Genomic DNA, 12,307 nt, shown 5'->3' on the forward strand with positions numbered 1-12,307 from the left:
TGAAATAAATAGATCTTTTAAAAAAAGAATATACTTAAGTCTTCTATTTTATATTCACTCAGTCCAGTTCAGTTCTTAGATTTAAAATGTAATTGTGGGGCCGGTGCTGTGGTGCAGTAGGTTAATCCTCCGCCTGTGGCACCGGCATCCCATATGGGTGCCGGTTCTAGTCCTGGCTGCTTCACTTCCAATCCAGTTCTCTGCTATTGCCTGGGAGAGTAGTAGAAGATGGACCAAGTCCTTGGACCCCTGCACCTGTGTGGGAGACTGGGAAGAAGTACCTGGCTCCTGGCTTCAGATCGGTGCAGTTCTGGCCATTTGGAGAGTGAACCAATGGAAGGAAAACCTTTCTCTCTGTCTCTCCCTCTCACTGTCTGTTAACTCTACCTCTCAAATAAAATAAATAAAATCTTTTAAAAAAATGTAATTTCAAGGGGGCCAGCGCTACGGTACAGCAGGTTAAACCACTGCCTGCAGTGCTGGCATCCTATATGGGTGCTGATTTGAGTCCCGGCTGTTCCACTTCCAACAAGCTCCCTGCTAATGCACCTGGGCCATCAGTAGAAGATGGTCCAAGTCCTTGGGCCCCTGCACTCTTGTGGGAGACCTGGATGAGGCTCCTGGCTTCAGCCTGGCCCCACCTCAGCCAGTTCTGTCATATGGGGTGTGAACCAGTGGATGGAAGCCCTCTCTCGCCCTCCCTTTGTCCCTGTCGCTGTCTGTCTGTCTCTAACCCTGCCTTTCAAACAAATAAATCTTAAAAAGAAGAAATTGCATTCAGTGTGAGTAAAATGTGGATAGGCCTTTAACAGAAATGATTTGGTAAAGCTCATTTTATATAAATGTGCCCGTTATAAGCAATAAGTTACTCTTTAAGTTACTAAATGTTTGTAGCAAACGTTGATGTCCAGGTATTCTTGCTTTCTGTCTTGACAGATTATAAGAGAAAATAGTATCTCTCTCAGTGAAATTGAATTGCCTTGCTCAGAGGACTTGAATTTAGAAACTTTATCGTAAGTAATGTAACATTTAATACAAATTAGCTGTATTAGTATCTATCAGATAAGTAAATTGATACATACAATGTGGGACTCACACTGTCATTTATTTGAATAATTCTGAATCCTCTGTGTTTCTCACCATTGCCAGTTCTTCACAAGGTTATCTTTTTCTTTAAAGCTTTTTTCCCCCCACAAAGAAACTGTTTATTTAATGAGTACAAATTTCATAAGTACAGCTTTAGGATTATAGTGATTCTTCCCGTCATCCCCACCTTCCCCCCCTCTTTCAGGCTTTTTGAAACGTAACTGTTTCCCTCGGGAAGCAGTGGTAGAGCTGTGGCTTGTGCATGCTTGCCTCTGTCTTCCATGGAAAATGTCGCAGCATTTAAGTGATGCTTACAGCAGTGCTTGTGACAGTGTACGGGAGAGGCAGACTCACCAGGAAGATCACATGGTGCTTCTGCTGAAACCAAGCACCCGACAGAAGCTGCTGGGGAGAGGCAAACCTGAGCATTCCCAGGAGGATACAGACTAGTGTAGAGAACAGGGACGTTGATTATTTTTATTCCATGGTAATAGATAATAAGGAATTTTAAAGGAAAATAATGCAGGTGTGAAATTTCTTGTGTCTGTCTCCAGGCAAGCACATGTCTACATAATTGCAGGAGCCTGCTTGTCTCTGGGTTTTCGGTTTGCCGGCTCAGAAAATTTATCAGCGTTTAACTGCCTGGTAAGAACAGTTTATTCCATTCTGTTTTCTTTTTTAACAAAGCCTTGCGATGCTTCTTTTAACTTTTAATTTCTATTTTCTTTTTCCAGCATAAATTCGCAAAAGATTTCATGACCTATCTGTCTGCACCTAACGCTTCTGTAGTAAGTCTTTCCACAGTTCTCACGGGGGATAAATTTAAATGAGCAGAAAGCTCACTGTGATCCAGCTCCTTGTGTATTGTCAGATGTCTACTGTTTACCTTTAGAACGGAGGATTTGGAACGTTAGTCCTTGTTTGTCTCTTGTATAGGTTAGGTAAAGCAGTATGCTCAGATGTTTAGTTCTTGTGACAACAGAATAAATAAGAAAGGCTATATATCTGTACATTGTCTTACATAGCAGTAGTTCTGTCTCAGTACCAAATATGGGAAATTTCCTTTTAAAAACAATTAGTACTTTGCTTATTGCATATCCATTAGTATACAGTGGAGCTATCAAAAATCATGTTTTACAAGAATTTTTTTTGAGCAAACATTGCTTATAATGGTTATTAGAAAGGTTAAAAATATGGATATAGTGATGTCTCAATTTCACTTGAAAAAAAATATACAGTGACAGGAAAAGATTCAAAGAAAAAGAAAGCCAAGATATGAACACTGTTTCTTACTTGGAGGGAGGATTCCAAGTAGTTGTTATTTCCTTCTTGATACTTTTTAAAAAAATTTTTCTGCATTGTACTTATATTTCATAATCAGAGAAGATACTCATTTACGGATTTCTTTTTCTTTAAGTTACAAACATTTGTAATCTTCCGGTGGTGGCTAATTCAGTTCTGGTAATAAAGATATATAAGACAACAATTACAGTGATATCACCTTTTCACGTTTCAGACAGGCCCTTACAACTTGGAAACTTGCCTGAGTGTGGTACTGCTGTCTCTTGCCATGGTAATGGCTGGCTCGGGGAACCTGAAGGTGTTGCAGCTTTGCCGCTACTTGCACATGAAAACAGGTGGTGAAATGAACTATGGCTTTCACCTAGCCCACCACATGGCCCTGGGGCTTCTGTTTTTGGGAGGAGGAAGGTAAATGAGTATGTTTTTTTTTTTTTTCTCAATGCAAAAATTTCATGAGTGAGAGCTGTGCAGATGACATTTGTACTTCCAGGCATCCCCTGTTGTTCATAGCTATTTAAAGATTTCATCCTTCTGTGAAACTGCTTTCTCATAAAGATCATTAACAGCATTGGTCACCACAATGACATGAAATGTTCTTAGTTGTCAACCTTCTTGCTTTCTTTCCAGCATCTCTCATTCTTGACATGCTTATGCTTTGTAAGACTACCCTCGTTTTTAATTATCTATGTTGAATAAAAATACACAAGTCATAGGAGCACAGGGCTGTGAACTATCTACTGTATAAAAATCCGTTACCACGTAGATCAGGATGCAGAACAGTACTTGCAGTTCAGAACACCTGTCTCTACTTCTGCTATGCTCATGCCAATCACCATTCCATTACTTCTCCCCAGAGAGAATCCACCTTGGATTGATGTTGCCTGTTTTTTTTGTTTGTTTGTTTTTTTTGACAGGCAGAGTGGACAGTAGAGGGAGACAGAGAGAAAGGTCTTCCTTTTTGCTGTTGGTTCACCCTCCAATGGCCGCCGCGGTAGGCCACCCTCCAATGGCCGCCGCGGTAGGTGCGCTTCGGCCAGGCGCACCGCGCTATTCCGATGGCAGGAGTCAGGTGCTTATCCTGGTCTCCCATGGAGTGCAGGGCCCAAGAACTTGGGCCATCCTCCACTGCACTCCCTGGCCACAGCAGAGAGCTGGCCTGGAAGAGGGGCAACTGGGACAGGATCGGTGCCCCGACTGGGACTAGAACCCGGTGTGCCGGCGCCGCAAGGCGGAGGATTAGCCTACTGAGCCGCGGCATTGGCCTGCGTGTTTTTTTTTTTTTTTAAGAGTCGTTTATTTATTCATTTGAAAGAGTAACAGAGAGGGAGAGACAGAGAGATCTTCTGTCTGCTAGTTCATTTCTTAAATTCTCAGAAAAGCTTAGGCTAGGCCAGGCTTAAGCCAGAAGCCAGGAAGTCTATCTAGATCTCCCATGGAAACAGCAGGGCCCCAAGTACTGGGGTTCCCCAGTGCATTAGTAGGAAACTGGATTGGAAACAGAGCAGCCAGGGCTCAGACCTGTGCTCCTGTATGGGATGTGGGTGTCCTGCTCTGCCACAAGCCTGCCCCACCCTGGTCTTGATGTGAAATCATATATGTCATATTCTTTTACACCTACTCTTTTGCTCGATATCATGTTTGTGAGATTCATTTGTGTCGCATATAGCAAGAGTTTATTTAAGTCTCAGTGTTGTACTCTGTTGTATGGCTATACTGTAGAATATTGATTTCCTCTGCTATTGATGGATATATTTGTGGCTTCTAATTTGGGGCTATTATGATATATATAGATATAATGCTCAACATCACCAGATAATAGCTACCATCATTGCTCCAAAATAGTTGTACCATTGTACACAACCATCAGCAATGTGTGATATTCCAGTTGTCCCATTTCCTCATTACCTCTTGTTAATTCTTATAGTCTTTTTAATTTTAACCATCTGGTGAGTATGTGGCAGAGTCTCATTGTGGTTTTAATTTCCACTTCTCTAGATTATATTGGACACCATTTTATATTTTTAGTAACCAACTGCACATCTCCTTTTGTGATGTGCAGGTCTTTTGCTGTCCATTTTTCATACTTTTAAAATGTGTGGACAAATACACAGCATAAAATTTATCATCTTTCTCTAGTTGAACAGCTCAGTAGTGTTCAGTTTTTTCAGTGTTGTATAACCAGTCTCCAGAATTTTTTCTTTTGGAAACTTACATTCTGTACCAATTAAACAACTCCCTGTTTCACTGTCCCTTCACCCTGGCATTCATTATCTACAATGTGTTTCTGTGAATTTGACTACCCCACATTTTTGTGTGTGTGTTTTTGTTTTTTAAGATTTATTTATTTATTTGGAGAGAGTTGCAGAGAAAGGGAGAAACAAGAGAGTGAAAGATTTTCCATCTGCTTGCTCATTCCCCAGATGGCCTCAGTGGCCAGTGCCAGGCAGGCCAAAAGCCAGGAGCCAGGAGCTTCTTCTGGGTCTTCCATGTGGGTGGCAGGGTTTCAGATACCTGGGGTGGGCCATTAGCAGAGAGCTGGATCAGAAGTGGAGCAGCTGGGACAGGAACTGGCATCCATATGGGATACTGCCATTGTAGGCAGCAGCTTTAGCCTCTATGCCACAATGCCAGCCACCATAAAATGCTTATTTTCATCCACTTGAAAGGCCAAGCGAGAGAGACAAAGAGAGTGAGATCAACAGATATTCCATTTGCTGTTTCACTCCTCAAATGCCCCATAACAGCCAGGTCCCAGCCAGAAGCGCAGAACTCCATCTGGTATTCCCATGTGGATGATAGGAACCAAAGCACGTAGGCCATCGCCTGCTGCTTCTTAAGGTGCATGAGCAGGAAGCTGGATGGGAAGAAGAGTAGCTGGGACTTGAATCAGCACTCTTATGGGATGTGGGCATCCCAAGTGATGGCTTGACCTGCTGTGCTACCATGGCCCACCGGTTGACATTGGTTTAATCCTAAGGTGATTTGTAGGAATTCTTTAAATTGTATCCTGATGGCCGGCACTGTGGCTCACTTGGCTAATCCTCTGCCTGTGGCGTCCACACCCCGGGTTCTAGTCCTGGTTGGGGCGCTGGATTCTGTCCCGGTTGCCCCTCTTCCAGGCCAACTCTCTGCTATCGCCCGGGAGTGCAGTGGAGGATGGTCCAAGTGTTTGGGCCCTGCACCCGCATGGGAGACCAAGAGAAGTGCCTGGCTCCTGGCTTCGGATTGGCGCAGCGTGCCGACCATAACAGCCATTTTGGGGATTGAACCAATGGAAGGAAGACCTTTCTCTCTCTCTCTCTCTCTCTAACTCTGCCTGTCAAAAAAAAAAAAAAAAAAAAAAAAAATTGTATCCTTAGCCTGTGATCAGATTTGTACATTGCAGCTATCTCCTTCTCTCTGCTTTACTTTTTCCCTCTTGAGGAAGTCTTTTGATTTTCTTTTTTAAGATTTATTTATTTGAAAGACAGAATGACAGAGAGAGGGGGAGACAGAGGGAAAAAGATCTTCTATTCCCTGGTTCACCCCCAAGTGACCATGGCAGTTGGGGGCTGGGCCAGGCTAAAGCTGGGAACCTAAAACTCAATCCTGGTCTACCCTATGGGTGGCAGGGGCCCAGGTCCTTAGGCTATGTCCCACTGCCTTCCCATGTACATTAGCAGGGAGCTGGATCAGATACAGAATAGCCAGGACTTGAATTGATGCTCTGATATGAGATGCCAGCATCACAAGCAGCAGCTTACCCTGCTATACCACAACAGCTCCCTGATGATAGAATTATTGATAGTTTTCCTTAATGAGTTGCCCACGAGATAATTTCTTTGCCTTTAAGAATATTTTTTTTTTATAAGATTTTTTATTTGAAAGTCTTTTATACAGAGAAGGAGAGGCCGAGAGAGAAAGGTCTTCCATCCCCTGGTTCATTCCTCAATTGGCTGCAATGGCTGGATCTGCACTGATCTGAAGCCACGAGCCAGGATCTTCCTCTGGGTTCACTACACCGTGCAGGGACCCAAGGACTTGGGCCAGCCTCTACTGCCATAGCAGAGAGCTGGATGGATGTGGAGCAGCTGGGACTCGAACCAGCACCCATATGGGATGCCGGCACTGCAGGCGTTGGCTTTACCTGCTATGCAACAGCGCCGGCCCCCTAAGGATATTACTTCACCCTTACTTTATCTTCTAGGAATTTTTAGCTTCCTGTGTTTACATTTGGACTAAAATGTACCTGGAACTGGTTTTTCTATGTTTTCTTTTTACTTTTCTATATCGTTTTTTCTAACTATTGAAAAATGTATACTTTCTCCACTTTTCTGCAGTACCACCTTTGTTATATGAAGTGTCCATATGTGTTTATTTCTGGGTGGTTATGCTTTCATAGTATGCTTTTCTGTACTTGAACTAGTACCACCCTGTAATTGTTGTAGGGTTTTTTTGTTTATTTTTTTAAAAAATTTATTTCATTTAATTGAAAGCCAGAGTGATGGAGAAAGAGGGAGAGAGAGAGAAATAGATCTTCCATCCATTGGCTCACTTCCCAAATGACTGCAATGGCTGAAGCTGTGCCAGGCAGAAGCAAGGAATTCCAGAACTCCATCCAGGTCTCCCACCTGGGTGGCAGGGGTCCAAGCATTTGACCATCTTTTGCTACCTTCCCAGTTCATTCGCAGGGAGCTGGATTGGAACTGAAGCTGCTGGGGTTCACACCAGTGCTTCAGTATGTGATGTTGGTGTCGCAGGTGGCAGCTTGACCCCTGCATCATGACACTGGCCCCCTAATTGTGGTTTTTAAAGTCTTGATATCCAGGAAAGTAAATTCTTCATCCTGGGTTTTTTTCCTTCAAATATGTGTTTTTCTGTTCTTGCTTCCTTATATTTTCCTTTAAATACTGCTATTTGTCATTTTCTGCATTAAATAAACTGATAAAATATTGGTCAGAATTGCATAGATTCTATATATTTGTTATAGAGGAATTGAATCTCTTAGCAGTGTTGTTTTCCAGTCTGTAAATATGGTATATCTCTTCATTTATTTAGCTCTAGTGTATCTTATCTTGGCCCACTGCTAAAATTTCTGGGCATTCTTCCTCCCCATCTTTAAGATTGAGCTAATTATTGGAACTCTCCAGAAATATGGAAAGTAAACATCATCAGAGAAGATAAATGTGTTAATGTGCCTTATGGAATTGTCTTTCTTTAATTATTTGGAATTTTTTTTTACAGGCAGAGTTAGACAGTGAGAGAGAGAGACTGAGAGAAAGGTCTTCCCTCTGGTGGTTCACCCCCGAAATGGCCGCTATGGCCAGTGCGCTGTGCCGATCCTAAGCCAGGAGCCAGGTGCTTCCTCCTGGTCTCCCATGCGGGTGCAGGGCCCAAGCACTTGGGCCATCCTCCACTGCCCTCCCGGGCCACAGCAGAGAGCTGGACTGGAAGAGGAGTGACCGGGACAGAATCCGGTGCCCCGACTGGGACTAGAATCTGGGGTACCGACGCCACAGGCAGAGGATTAGCCAAGTGAGCTGCGGTGCCGGCCAATTATTTAGAATTAAGAATGGTTGAAGAAGTATCACTATCAATATTCTTTTAAAAAAAATTTATTTGAGCCATCTTCCGCTGCTTTCCCAGGCACCTTAGCAGAGAGCTGCAGTGGGGTTGGAGCAACTGGGATTCAGACTGGCACCACATGGGATGCTGGCACAGCAGGCAGTGGCTTTACGTGTTATGCCACTCTGCCGGCCCCAATATGAATATTCTTAATTCTCTATGATTTTTGAAAAGACTTTTTCCAAAAATAAGCCCTGCATTTATGGTATGTTCTTCTATCTTTCATCAGTCCACATTGTATGACCCCACTTACTCTTTCAAGATGAACAGATGTTTTCTTTCTCTGCTTGTCAAGGGGCTTTTGTCTTGTAAATGGTTATGTGTCCTTTGTATCAGCATTTAAACATAGCATAGTTATATCAACACATTGAATTCCCAAATTTATAACACTTAATATTTATTTTTGAATTTTCTTTTACCAAAATGGTTTGGAGAAAATGGCCTATTTTATGCACATGCCAAAATAGATGTCTTCCCTTGTTTAAATTTTGGTATCTCTTCTTCCTAATTCCTTAAATTTGGGAGTATATATGATGAATGCCAAGTTCTTATTTGATACTATAATTATGAAAACAGATACATGGAGATTTGGTTTTTGTGTGTGTGTTGTGTGTATAGTTATAATACGTATTTACATTGGAAAGCTATAAAAGTGGTTTTAGAAATGAGTATTGTGGTACAGTGGATTAAGTTGCTGCTTGAATACTCACATATCATATTGGAGTTCCTGGAATTAAGTCCCACCTCAGCTTCCTGTCCAACTTCTTGCTGATGTGTACCCAGGGAGGCAGCAAATGATGCTCAAGTACTAGGGTTCCTGCTGCCCACATGAGAGACCAGAATGGAGCTCCTGGTCCAGCCTTGGCTTTTGTGTACATTTGGGGAGTGAACCAGCAGATGGAAGTCTGTGTCTCTCTGTTGCTCTGCCTTTCACATAAATAATCTTCTAAAAAGTCATTTTATGTGATGCCCTGTACTATGTTTCAAAATGTTTGTAAGGAAAACTCGAGAATTTTAATCTGATTTGCCTGCCTGCTATACTAAATTGGAGCAATGATAAAATAAGGAAAACTTTATGAGGTCCTTTGCTGAGAAAATGTGCCCTTATTTTTTTAAAAAATTATTGTATTAATAAGAAAAAGCAATTTAGGTGAATTGCTTTTATATTCATGTACTTTTTAATTAAAGTTAACTTTTGCCCTTTTCATTTAGTCCATCATTACAAAACAATACTCATATTTTACAGAAGTAGGAAAAATGTTTAATAAATCCATATTTTAAAGGTCAGGTTCATAATTCTATAAATAGGCAGTATGAAACTGGAGAAGGAGATCATAAACTTTATTCATGACTCTTTTTAAAAAAAATATTTATTCATTTATTTGAAAGTCAAAGTTAGAGAGAAGGAGAGACAGAAAGTTCTTCCGTGTATTGGTTCACTCCCTTAATGGCTACAACATCAGGGACTGGGCCAGGCTTCAGCTAGGAGCTAGCAGCTTCATCTGGGTCTCCCATGTGTTTATCATGGCCCAAGCACTTGGGCCATCTTCTGTTGCTTTTCCCAGGCCATTGGAAGGGAGCTGGATTGGAAATGGAGCAGCTGGTTCACAAACCAGCACCTGTATGAGATGCTGGCTCGCAACACTGGCCCTGCATGACTCTCTTAATATTTAGGATTGAATTCATGGTCCTTACTACTATCCTATTTTATTAGGTTAAAACTTTGCTTATTTAATTCAAGGATTGCAATTTACCAATTGTGGGGTGTTACTTCTTTCAGTACAGGGTGGATAATCTTGAAATGGTTTGAATACTAACTGAAAAGTAAAATATTCACACCACTGACAGACTTGTTTAAATGAAGGCATCTCTTCACTTTATCTGGAGTCAGTACCCTGATTTCCTTATTCTCAAGCATGCCTGGAAGTGTGTGCATTGTAATTAATAACATCTTCCAAATTTGCCCTGCAGGTACTCCTTGAGCACATCGAACTCTTCCATTGCTGCTCTCCTCTGTGCCCTTTACCCGCACTTCCCAGCCCACAGCACTGACAACCGGTGAGTCTAATGATTCTGTCTTCAGTGTGCTGCTATTCTTAAGTTCTCCAAGAGTATAATTTGGTTGTATTTTGGTCTCATGGACTTATTTCCAAATTAACATTGTTATATTCTTGAACTTAGTTGTGTTCCTGGCTCAATCTCTTAAGAAGTGTCTTTTACAAAATAGTAGAGCAGAAGGGAACTTTGGACATCTGAAGACTGACTAGTGTTCTACTCTTCTCAAATCTATAGAATTGCTCTAAACTCAGAAGTGGCCCAAACCAAGTTACCGTCAGGGGAAAACTCACCAAGCAAAGGATAGTAGCCAAGGGAAGTTCAAGATAATACCTTTTGTATTGTAATTGTCTAATTCCAGGAGAAAAATTCCTCTGATTTAGTGCCAGTGTTTATGAGTTCTTCCTTATTTCTCTCTTTTACATAAATGCAGAAGTGTTTTGTACAAATGACACTCAAGGGCCAAAAAAAGCAAAATGCAACATAAAATCACAATTTAGAAGTGATAGGAGTGGAACCCCAAGCCATGTATAAGTAATCAGCCCAAAAGCTGTGTGTTTTTAGCACGAAAGAACCACCACACTTCAGTTTCTGTAGAAGTTTCTGATACAGCAGATCTCTCTTGCTTATGAGAAAAGAGAAGAAAATAGCTCCCTGTATCCCAGTGACAGCTGAGGTGACCACTGTGCTCAGCTGATGGCACCTCCTGTTGTCTGTTCAGAGGAGGGTCACAAGCACTCTCTCTAGTAACTGAAGCCATCGTTTTAAAGCACAGTGTAATAATGTATAACCAGTGGCAGAAGAAAGAAAGCTGTTGTACAAAAGTGACCTTGATCTGGAATCCAAACTCTCATGATGGCGTGGTGGGGTTAAGAATCTTTGTTAAATTAGCACATCTCTGACGTGTGGTCTCACACTTCTCACTTAGGAAAGCTTTTGGAGTTGTTAGAGTGAGTTGTTGGTTCATGGACAATAATGAGCCACATTCATATATTCCTGATTGTAGTGTTAGTTGACTTAGCTATTTAAACAAAGCAATTTGGTGATAAGCATCAAGAATCTTTATGTAGAAGATAAATAATCAGCTTTTCTCTGACCTTTATATCTTTTACTTTTAATAGATTTGTGGGAATGGTAGATTTCAGTGGGAAGAAGGAGGCTTTTTTTTTTTTTTTTTTTTGACAGGCAGAATTAGAGAGAAAGGTCTTCCTTCCGTTGGTTCACCTCCCAAATGGCCACTACGGCCGGTGGTGCGCCGATCTGAAGCCAGGAGCCAGGCGCTTCCTCCTGGTCTCCCATGCGGGTGCAGGGCCCAAGCACCTGGGCCATCCTCCACTGCCCTCCTGGGCCACAGCAGAGAGCTGGCCTGGAAGAGGAGCAACTGGGACAGAATCCGGTGCCCCGACTGGGACTAGAATCTGGGGTGCCGATGCCGCAGGCAGAGGATTAGCCTAGTGAGCCATGGGGCTGGCTGAAGGAGGCTTTTATCCATAGTTTTTTTGAAAATTGAAATTTTGTCCTTATGGGATATTAAACGATAAACACTTTGAGTGTTTACAGTCTAAAATACAAATTTCAAAGGTAAAAAAAAATTTTTTTGGAAAATAAAAAGCACATACATACACACGAAGAAAAATATTATTGTGATCTCAGCCATACATTTTTGATGTACTATATTTCAAGGAGATGTGGTTTATTTGTAAGTAGAAAACTGGCATCCTTTCTTCTGCTTCACAATCAGCCCTTCGTGGTGGGATGCAGTGGGAGAACTAGAGGGAGTCCCTGAGGTAGTGGAGGTGCCTATACTAAGAGACCCTTTCCTGTGGACTGAGTGGTCATTTCATTAGTACATGTTTTCTTACTAAGACAATTTTTACTTCCCTATAAAAACTCTTAACTGTGAAAACTCAGGTAAGGAACTCTTGAATCAAGGATCATTTATATATTTTTTTAAAAGAGAACTTTTTCATTACTTTTCTTCCTAATTAAAAAATTTATTTATTTGAGAAACATAGAAAGAGATGGAGTTCTGTTCACTGTTCACTCCTCAAATGCCCACAGCAGCTGGGACTTGGCCAGGCCAAAGCTGGGAGCTGGGAACTCAATCCAGGTGTCCCACCTGGTTGGCAAGAACCAAGCTTGAGGGGCTGGCCCTGTGGCATAGAAGTAAAGCCTGCTGCCTGCAATGCTGGCATCCCATATGGGCGTTGGTTCAAGTTCAGCTGCTCCATTTCCAATCCAGCTTTCTGCTATGGCCTGG

At 41.9% G+C, this 12,307-nt stretch overlaps 1 protein-coding gene across 1 annotated transcript in view; it reads left to right on the top strand.

The window, feature by feature from the left end:
• Positions 1 to 12,307, top strand: part of ANAPC1 (anaphase promoting complex subunit 1) — a 98,772-nt gene that overhangs the window by 70,031 nt on the left and 16,434 nt on the right. The window contains exons 35-39 of the mRNA XM_062209850.1: positions 937 to 1,013; positions 1,641 to 1,731; positions 1,821 to 1,874; positions 2,603 to 2,796; positions 9,964 to 10,050. Coding sequence (XP_062065834.1) covers positions 937 to 1,013; positions 1,641 to 1,731; positions 1,821 to 1,874; positions 2,603 to 2,796; positions 9,964 to 10,050 — 503 coding nt within the window. The remainder of the gene's footprint in view (positions 1 to 936; positions 1,014 to 1,640; positions 1,732 to 1,820; positions 1,875 to 2,602; positions 2,797 to 9,963; positions 10,051 to 12,307) is intronic.

This window comes from Lepus europaeus, chromosome 13 (assembly GCF_033115175.1).
Source record: "Lepus europaeus isolate LE1 chromosome 13, mLepTim1.pri, whole genome shotgun sequence".
Lineage (NCBI taxonomy): Eukaryota > Metazoa > Chordata > Mammalia > Lagomorpha > Leporidae > Lepus > Lepus europaeus.